A 10,305-nucleotide genomic window follows, 5' to 3' on the forward strand; every position below is an offset into this window, starting at 1 on the left:
TTCCCCAGAAGGCATCCCAATTATCTACATATAAATGCAAGTTATTTTTGGTCTTGCCTTATTGTTATTGTTGGAGAATCAGGAATGTCATACAAACGTGTTAAATCCTCAGACCATCATGACCACTGCAATTTTCACACTAGAAAGCTTCACTTTCAGACAGGAGCAGATTCCCCAGTTTGATACCAATCTCTGATCTGACAGCACAGTTCCAGTACTTCTCCTCACTTTAAACACTGGTGGAAATAAGCTTCTTGTTCAGGAGATTAGGTGAAGGTATGAAAACTGAAATTATGTAGTAATAGAAAGGCGAAAAAGTGGAGCTATTGGCAACAGATATTGAATAGTCTCCTTTTATCCTGGAGGAATCAACAACATAACATATAGTGTCTGAAACAAAGCTGACTTATTTAACAAACATCAAGACATTAAACTCCAGCCAAGTTACAGGGATTATTAACATCAACAGAAATAAACCCCAACTGTCAGTATGAAACTGGATGTGATCAGTTCTGCTGTTGCTGACAGCTATTGATCACATTCAGAGAAACAGAAGATGAATGGTGGTTAAGCAGTCTTGGAATACATGGTGCAATCTATAGCATAAAGCCAGACACTTCACGGCTGTAATTACACATTATGTGTAACACAGAAACAAGTCACTCGCACAATCAGTCCGCATCAGTGTGCCTGCTCCAAATGAACCTTGTCCCATCTTTCAATTAAATCGGTCATAACAATTTGCTACTCCCTTCAACCTCCTATGTGCCTCAGTTCCCCTTAAATACATCCATATCATTCACTTTAATTACTCTCCGTCGCAGCAAGTTACCAGCGTATTCTCACCATCTCAGAAGGCACATGAAACCAGGTTGTAGTCCAACAGATTTATTTGATTTGGAGATGCCGGTGTTGGACTGGGGTGTATCAGATGAAGGAGCAGCACTCCGAAAGCTAGTGCTTCCAAATAAACCTGTTGGACTATAATCTGCTGTTGTGTGATATTTAACTTGAGGTTTATTTGAAATCACAAGTTTTCGGAGAACTGCTCTTTTGTCAGGTTAAGTGGAGGGAACCACACAAGCAGAGAATTTTCATGCAGAGAAAAAATGGTAAGATAATCCAGGTAATTAAGAGTGTCAAGAGATAAACACAAATGGCGTGAGTGACGTGTCAACAGTCTTTGGAGGTGATCAATAGTGTCAATAATTACATTTTCATTGTTATATAATTATTAATCAGATCATCCCTTCACTTGCTATTCAGCTGTTGAAACTTCACTCACACCATTTGACACGACTGATCCCCTGCAAACATTTGTTATTCAGCCTGTCAATACTCTCAGTTTTTGTATCTAGCTTTTGACACTCTTAATTACCTGGATTGTTTTACCTTTATTTCTCTGCATAAAAATTCTGTGCTTGTGTACTTCCCTCTGCCTCACCTGGCAAGGAGCAGCATTCTGAAAGCTTGTGATTTCAAATAAACCTATTGGGCAATAACCTGCTGTCGTCTGACTTTTGACTGTCCAACTCCAGTATCTCCACTTCAGGACTGGTGCAAAACAAATGTCCTTGACAGAGCCAACAGGCTTGCCCTGTGTCTGTCATTATGCTGTGGAACCATTCTTCAGAAGAGAAAGATCATTTCTCTAATATTTCATAATTTTCTTCAGATTTGTAAATATATTTACAAGGAACTCCTGGATGCAGTGGAGAGGTCATGAAGTCTCCAGGGAGTAGTGGAGCCTGTCAGGACATGTGAGTACACCGTTTAAATTTCTTTTAGTTCCCGTCTTTCTTCAGTTTCTGGATGCAGTTGGCAAGGTCACACGGTCACATATTTGGCTGGTTGCTTTACCCAAAACACTACTCGGGTAGTGTCTCCCACCCATCCTCCTCTAACCAAAAAAAACATTCTGTGCGTCTGTTGGTAAGATGACAAGTGTTTTCTTTCATGTTTCATTTGTTTTTTTTTCTGACAATTTATTTGGGAATTTAGAATAGCAGGAATGGAGGGGAGGGCAGTTGAATGTTCTTCCAGTTGAATGTATGTGGGAAGCAAGGGTGACCTCGACTGTCCCTACTGACTTCACCCAACTCCAGCTCCTTGAGAATAGTGTTAGGCAACTGGAGCTGGAGCCGGATGAACTTGGGATAATTCGGGAGGCGAAGGGGGTTATTGAGAGGAGTTATAGGGAAGTAGTTACTCCACAGCCACATGAAGAAGGAAGATGGGTTACCGTCAGGAATATGAAAGGGAACAGGCAGGCAGTGTAGGGATCTCTCATGGTAGTTCCCGACAACAACAAGTATACCATTTTGAATACTGTTGGGAGGGTGGGGGGGGGATGACTTAGCAGGGGTAAGCAATGGAGCACAGGTCTCTGGTGCAGAATCTCTCTTGATTGCTCAGAAAGGAAGGGGGAAGAGGAGCAGAACTTTAGTCATTGGGGACTCCACAGTTGGGGGAAAGATAGGAGGTTTTGTGGGAATGAGAGGGAGACTCACAATTGGTGTGTTGTCTCCCAGGTGCCAGGGTTCGTGATGTCTCTGATCATGTTTTCAGGGTCCTTGAGGGGGAGGGGAAGCTGCCCCAAGTCATGGTCCACATAGGCACCAACGACATAGATCCCCACCTTCCTTCCAACCAAAGGTACAAATTCAGGGAGCTAGGGTGGAAGCTTAGAACTAGAACAGTTGTTATTTATGGTTTGTTGCCCATGCCATGTGTTAGTGAAGCAAGGAACAAGGAGAGACCAGAGCTGAACACTTGGCTGCAGGGATGGTGCAGGAGCGAGGGTTTTGGATTCTTGGAGCTCTTTCTGGGGAAGGTGGGACCTCTACAAACAGGATGGTCTTCACGTGAGCCAGAAGGGTACCAATATCCTGGGGGGTGGGACCTCTACAAACAGGATGGTCTTCACGTGAGCCAGAAGGGTACCAATATCCTGGGGGGCAAATTTGCTAATGTTCTTTGGGGGGTTTAAATTAATGCTGCGGGAGATGGGAACGTGAATTGTAGTTCCAGTGTACAGGAGGTTGACGAGTGAGGTCAGGGATAGGTTTACAAGGTCGCGAGAGGGCACCGGCAATCAGGATGTTGGTTTGAAATGTGTGTACTTCAATGCCAAGAGCTTCTGGAATAAGGTCGCTGAACTTGCTGCATGGGTTAATACCTGGGATTTAGATATTGTAGCTATTTCAGAGACATGGCTAGAGGAGGGACAGGAATGGTTGTTGCAAATTCCGGGATTTAGATGTTTCAGCAAGAACAGAGAAGATGGGAAAAGAGGTGAGGATGTGGCACTGTTAATCAAGGGTCGTATTACAGCAGCTGAGATAACATTTGAGGACTCATCCACTGAGGTTAGAAACAGGAAAGCTCACTCTGTTGGGACTTTTCTATAGGCCTCTGAATTGTTCCAGGGATGTAGAGGAAAGGATAGCAAAGATGATTCTCCACAGGAGCGAGAGTAACAGGGTAGTCGTTATGGGGGGCTTTTAACTTTCCCAATATTGACTGGGAATACTATAGTTTAAGTAGTGTAAATGGGTCAGTTTTGTTCAATGTGTGCAGGACGGTTTTCTGACACAGTGTATAGTGTTAGTCCAACAAGGGGGGATTCATTATTGGATTTGGCACTGGGGAATGAACCTGGCCAGGTGTTAGATTTGGAGGTAGGTGAGCACTTTGGTGATAGTGACCATAATTCGGTTATGTTTACAATAGCAATGGGCAGGAATAGGTATATACCACAGGGAAAGAGGCATAACTGGGGGAAAGGCAATTATGATGTGATTAGGCAAGGTTCAGGATGCATTGGATGGGGAAGGAAACTGCAGGGGATGGACACACTCGGAATGTGGAGCTTATTCAAGGAGCAGCTACTGCGGGTCCTTTGATAAGTATATATCTGTCAGACAGGGAGGTAGTTGTCGAGACAGGGAGCCATGGTTTACTAAAGAAGTTGAAGTTCTTGTCAAGAGCAAGAGGAAGGCTTATGTGAGGATGAGGCGTGAAGACTCATTTAGGGGGCTTGAAAGCTATAAGTTAGCAAGGAAAAATCTACAGCTAAGAAACGCCAGGAAGGGATTGAGAATTTGTTGGCGGATAGGATCAAGGAAAAACCTATGGCCTTCTATAGGTATTATCAGGAATAAAAGAATGACTAGAGTAACATTAGAGTCAATCAAAGATGGTGGTGGAAGGTTGTGTGTGGAATCTGAGGATGTAGGGAAAGCGCTTAACGAATACTTTTCATCAGTATTCCCACTGGAAAAGGGCAATGTTAGTGAGAATACGGAGATACAGGCTACTAGATTAGATGGGATTGAGATTGACAACAAGGAGGTTTTAGCAATCTTAGAAGATCTGAAAATAGATAAGACCCCTGGGCGGGATAGGATTTATCCTTGGATTCTCTGGGAAGCCAGGGAGGAGATTGCACAGCCTTTGGCTTCGATCTTTATGTCATCGTGGTTGACAGGAGTAGTGCCACAAGACTGGAGGATAGCAAATGTTCCTTTGTTTAAGGACGGGAGTAGAGACAACACTGGTAATTATAGGTCAGTGAGCCTTACTTTGGTTGTGGGTCACATGTTGGAAAAGGTTATAAGAGAAAGGAGTTATAATCATCTGGAAAGGAATAATTTGATTAGGATTAGTCAACTCAGTTTTGTGAAGGGTAGGTCGTGCCTCATTAACCTTATTGAATTCTTCGAGAAGGTGACAAAACAGGTGGCTGAAGGTAAAGCAGCTGATGTGGTGCATGTCAACTTCAGTAAGGTGTTTCATAAGGTTCCAGACGGTAGATTATTGCACAAAATACGGAGTTTCGGGTTTGAAGGTGATTTAGTGATTTGGATCGGAAATTGGCTAGCTGAAAGAAGACAGAGGGTGGCGGTTGATGGGAAATATTCATCCTGGAGCTCAATTACCAGTGGTGTGTCACAAGGATCTGTTTTGGGGCCACTGCTGTTTGTCATTTTTATAAGTGACCTGGATGAGGGTGTAGAAGGATGGGTTAGTAAATTTGCAGATGGCACTAAGGTAGGTAGAGTTGTCGATAGTGCTGAAGGACGTTGAAGGTTAGAGGGACATAGATAAGATGCAGAGCTGGGCTGAGAAGTGGCAAATGGAGTTTAACATGGAGAAGTGTGAGGCAGTTCACTTCGGAAGAAGTAAGAGGAATGCAGAGTACTAGGCTATTGGTAACACTCTCGGCCATGCAGATGAACGGAGATATCTCGGTATCCAGGTTCATAAATCACTGAAAGTTGCCACCCAGGTTGTAAAGAATGGTTTGTTGGCGTTTATTGGTAGAGAGTTGAGTTTCAGAGCCACAAAATCATGCCTCAGCTGTACAAGGCACTGGTAAGTGAAATATAGAGGTCACAACAAAAAAAAAATTAAGATTCAATTAAAAATTCATGAAATTTTTCAAAATTAAAGTTCTGATGAGAATTCCTAAATTATGGGGAAAGAACAGTGATATTAGTTTTCAAAATATCCTGCAGCCCTGGAAACACTGTCCAGAATACTCCACTCCAGCCCAGCCATAGGGATTATTAAAATAAGCAGAACTTCATCCCAACTGTCAAAAGCAAAACTGTTCAGCCCTGAATCTGATAGATGATAGTGAAAGCAAATGTGATCATTTGTGAATTCGCTGGTGTAAGGTGAGGCTGGCTGATCGAGTGAATCCTTTTCCACACTTGGAGCAGGTGAATGGTTTCTCCTCAGTGTGAACTCCCTGGTGTACAACCAAGTTGCCCGACTGAGTGAATCCTTTCCCACACACAGAGCAAGAGAAGGGTTTCTCCCCAGTATGAATCCGCTGGTGTGAAATGAGGCTAGACAAATGAGTGAATGCTTTTTCACACTTGGAGCAAACGAATGGCCTCTCGCCGGTGTGAACTCGCTGGTGTGCAGTGAGGTTGGATGAGTGCCTGAAACACTTTCCACAGTGAGAGCAGATGAAGGGTTTTTCATCAGTGTGAACCCGCTGATGCGACAGCAGGTTGGCTGACCGAGAAAATCCCTTTCCACAGTCAGGGCATATGAAGGGCTTCTCTCCAGTGTGAAGTCGTTGGTGTGAAATAAGGGGAGATAAGCCAGTAAATGTTTTCCCACAATTGGAGCACAAGAAAGGCCTCTCCCCAGTATGAACTCGCTGGTGTGAAATGAGGTTGTCCGATTGCCTGAAACTCTTTCCACACTGAGTGCAGGTGAATGGCTTTTCTCCAGTGTGAATTCGCTGATGTTTCTGCAGGGTAGATGACCGAGTGAATCCCTTTCCACACACTGAGCAGGGGAACGACGTCTCAACAGTGTGCCTGCGTCGATGATCTTCCAGCCAGGACGGGTATTTGAATTTCTTCCCACAATCTCCGCATTTCCATGGTTTTTCCATGGTGAGGTGTTCTTGTTTCTCTTAAAGACCGTCGATCAGGTGAAGTCTTGTCCACACACAAGATCTCTCTACACTTCAATAGTATAATTTCCTTTTCAGTTGATAGAATTGGTTAAAGCTCTTTCCACAAACAGTTCAATGGAACACTCTCACTCAACCTGCGTAAATGATTAAAGCTATTTCTACAGTCAGTTCACTAGCAAACACACTCCCGTTGTATGTCTCGGTGCTTTTCCAGTCACATTACCGTTTGGCACATCTTCCCTCAAACAGAACAGATAAACATTTCTCCTTCCACATTCAAATATTGGTGATATTCAACTCCTGATGAAAAAGTGACTCTACCACATCTTGACTCGATGTCTGACTTGAGATTCCCAATGTACACCCTCCTCTTCTAATCCCCTGTGAAAGGAGTTGACAAAAACAATCAGAATAGGTAGGGATGTGGGGGGATGGGGATGGTGGGGGGGGGACAGGGAGGGGGAAAAGGGGAGGCAGGGGAGAAGGGGGATAGGATGGAGGGCGGAAATAGGGAGGACGGGGGGATGGGGATGTGGGGGAGATGGGGAGGAGTGATGAGGATGTGGGGGGGATGGGGGAGGGGTGATGGGGAATGGGTGTGATGGGGATGGGGAGGATGGAGTTGGGGGTGATGGGGATGGGGGTGTTGATGGGGACTATGGGGGGATGTGGATGTGGGGGAATGGGGGCTGTGGGGGTGATGTGGATGTGGGGGGTGGGGGGTGATGTGGATGTGGGGGATGGGGACTGTAGGGGGGGTGACGTGGGGGATGGGGGGTTGGGGGCTGTGAGGGGGTGATGTGTGGATGTGGGGGATGGGGGGAGTGATGGGGGGGTGATGTGGATGTGGGGGATGGGGGGGGTGATGGGGATGGGGGGGTGATGGGGATGGGGGGGTGATGTGGATGTGGGGGATGGGGGTGATGTGGATGTGGGGGATGGGGGTGGGGGGGATGATGTGGATGTGGGGGAATGGGGGCTGTGGGGGGGGTTATGTCTTTGTGGAGGTGATGTGGATGTGGGTGAATGGGGGCTGTGGGGGAGGGGGTGATGTGGATGTAGGGGTGATGTGGATGTGGGGGATGGGGATGTGGGGGTGATGTGGATGTGGGGGATGGGGATGTGGGGGTGATGTGGATGTAGGGGTGATGTGGATGTGGGGGATGGGGATGTGGGGGATGGGGATGTGGGGGTGATGTGGATGTAGGGGTGATGTGGATGTGGGGGATGGGGATGTGGGGGTGATGTGGATGTGGGGGTGATGTGGATGTAGGGGTGATGTGAATGTGGGGGATGGGGATGTGGGGGTGATGTGGATGTAGGGGTGATGTGGATGTGGGGGATGGGGATGTGGGGGTGATGTGGATGTAAGGGTGATGTGGATGTGGGGGATGGGGATGTGGGGTGATGTGGATGTGGGGGATGGGGATGTGGGGGTGATGTGGATGTGGGGGATGGGGATGTGGGGGTGATGTGGATGTGGGGGATGGGGATGTGGGGGTGATGTGGATGTGGGGGATGGGGATGTGGGGGTGATGTGGATGTGGGGGATGGGGGTGGGGGGGTGATGTGGATGTGGGGGAATGGGGGCTGTGGGGGTGATGTGGATGTCTTTGTGGAGGTGATGTGGATGTGGGTGAATGGGGGCGGGGGGGTGATGTGGATGTAGGGGTGATGTGGATGTGGGGGATGGGGATGTGGGGGTGATGTGGATGTGGGGGATGGGGATGTGGGGGTGATGTGGAGGATGGGGATGTGGGGGTGATGTGGATGTGGGGGATGGGGATGTGGGGGCGATGGGGATGTGGGGGCGATGTGGATGTGGGGGATGGGGGGGTGATGTGGATGTGGGGGATGGGGATGTGGGGGTGATGTGGATGTGGGGGATGGGGATGTGGGGGCGATGTGGATGTGGGGGATGGGGATGTGGGGGTGATGTGGATGTGGGGGGTGGGGATGTGGATGTAGGGGTGATGTGGATGTGGGGGGTGGGGATGTGGGGGTGATGTGGATGTGGGGGATGGGGATGTGGGGGTGATGTGGATGTGGGGGATGGGGATGTGGGGGTGATGTGGATGTGGGGGATGTGGGGGTGATGTGGATGTGGGGGATGGGGATGTGGGGGTGATGTGGATGTGGGGGTGATGTGGATGTGGGGGATGGGGATGTGGGGGTGATGTGGATGTGGGGGATGGGGATGTGGGGGTGATGTGGAGGATGTGGATGTGGGGGATGGGGATGTGGGGGTGATGTGGATGTGGGGGTGATGTGGATGTGGGGGTGATGTGGATATGGGGGTGATGTGGATGATGGGGATGTGGGGGATGGGGATGTGGGGGTGATGTGGATGTGGGGGATGGGGATGTGGGGATGATGTGGATGTAGGGGTGATGGGGATGGGGGGTGATGTGGATGTGGGGGTGATGTGGATGTGGGGGATGGGGATGTGGGGATGATGTGGATGTAGGGGTGATGGGGATGGGGGGTGATGTGGATGTGGGGGATGGGGATGTGGATGGGGGGGGGATGGGGATGTGGGGGTGATGGGGATGTGGGGGATGGGGATGTGGGGGATGGGGATGTGGGAGTGATGGGGATGTGGGGGATGGGGATGTGGGGGATGGGGAGGATGGGGATGTGGGGGATGGGGATGTGGGGGATGGGGATGGGGATGTGGGGGATGGGGATGTGGGGGATGGGGATGTGGGGGATGGGGATGTGGGGGATGGGGATGTGGGGGTGATGTGGATGTGGGGGATGGGGATGTGGGGGTGATGTGGATGTGGGGGATGGGGATGTGGGGGTGATGTGGATGTAGGGGTGATGGGGATGGGGGGTGATGTGGATGTGGGGGATGGGGATGTGGGGGTGATGTGGATGAGGGGATGGGGGGTGAAGCCGCTATGCTACACGCTGATCCCTTTCAACATGGCGACCGAGGCCTGTCACTACCACAACTGTTTTCCCGTTTCTTGTAACCGCGGGACCGGAATTCTCTCATTCGGGCCTGCAGGCCGAGATCTGGTGTTTTTGGGAAAAAACCCTGTCTTAAAGATTACATTTTTCTCCCCTTTTTACCGTCTCATTCGCCTCTTGTTCTTTCTCAATTTCTCACCTATTCTCGTCTATCAATCACTGAGAAGTGAGGATCCCAAACCGAGTTTCTGATTGCTCTTGTTGGTGTTTAATTATCCGACACTTGGAATCTCAACCCGGGAACTTTGGACGATCATTGGAAGATCCAGCGGCACTTCATACAAGCACTGCGCATGCGCTACCTCAGCCAGACTGGATGATTGACGGCGATGTGAACCAATAGGAGTGCGAGGGGAGGGGCCTATAACGGGCGGCATCAGGTCAGAGGACAACGGATTTACTTCAAATCACTCGGTGTTGGAGAGCTGCTTCGTCATCATGTGGGGAATGTACCCGGAACAGATCAAACGGTCACACAGCTCATGCGAGCTCACAGTGTGGCAATCCCACACTCTCTCTCCGCCACTCACTCACACTCTCTCTCTCTCCGTCACTCACTCACACTCTCTCTCTCCGTCACTCACTCACTCACTCACTCTCTCTCTCTCTCCGCCACTCACACTCTCTCTCTCTCCGTCACTCACTCACTCACACTCTCTCCCTCCGTCACTCACTCACACTCTCTCTCCGCCACTCACTCACACTCTCTCTCTCCGTTACTCACTCACACTCTCTCTCCGCCACTCACTCACACTCTCTCTCTCTCCGCCACTCACTCACACTCTCTCTCTCTCTCTCTCCGCCACTCACACTCTCTCTCTCTCCGTCACTCACTCACTCACACTCTCTCCCTCCGTCACTCACTCACACTCTCTCTCCGCCACTCACAC

General features: G+C 49.0%; 1 protein-coding gene across 1 annotated transcript; it reads right to left on the reverse strand.

The window, feature by feature from the left end:
- Positions 1-330: 330 nt before the first annotated feature.
- On the reverse strand, positions 331-9,685 carry LOC122547559 (uncharacterized). The gene is made up of 2 exons (XM_088000363.1): positions 9,555-9,685; positions 331-6,820 (listed from the first exon to the last, which is right to left on the reverse strand). Exon 2 carries the CDS (start codon positions 6,413-6,415, stop codon positions 5,657-5,659), a length of 759 nt encoding a protein of 252 aa, XP_087856489.1. The 5' UTR covers positions 6,416-6,820; positions 9,555-9,685; the 3' UTR covers positions 331-5,656.
- Positions 9,686-10,305: the final 620 nt, after the last annotated feature.

Source organism: Chiloscyllium plagiosum, unplaced genomic scaffold (assembly GCF_037043375.1).
Source record: "Chiloscyllium plagiosum isolate Xiang-an unplaced genomic scaffold, Cpla_swu_hap1 HiC_scaffold_25, whole genome shotgun sequence".
NCBI classification, from domain to species: Eukaryota; Metazoa; Chordata; class Chondrichthyes; order Orectolobiformes; family Hemiscylliidae; genus Chiloscyllium; species Chiloscyllium plagiosum.

Coding starts and splice junctions, on each gene's coding strand:
- LOC122547559 (XM_088000363.1), bottom strand. CDS start 6,415: ATGGAAAAACCATGGAAATGCGGAGATTGTGGGAAGAAATTCAAATAC.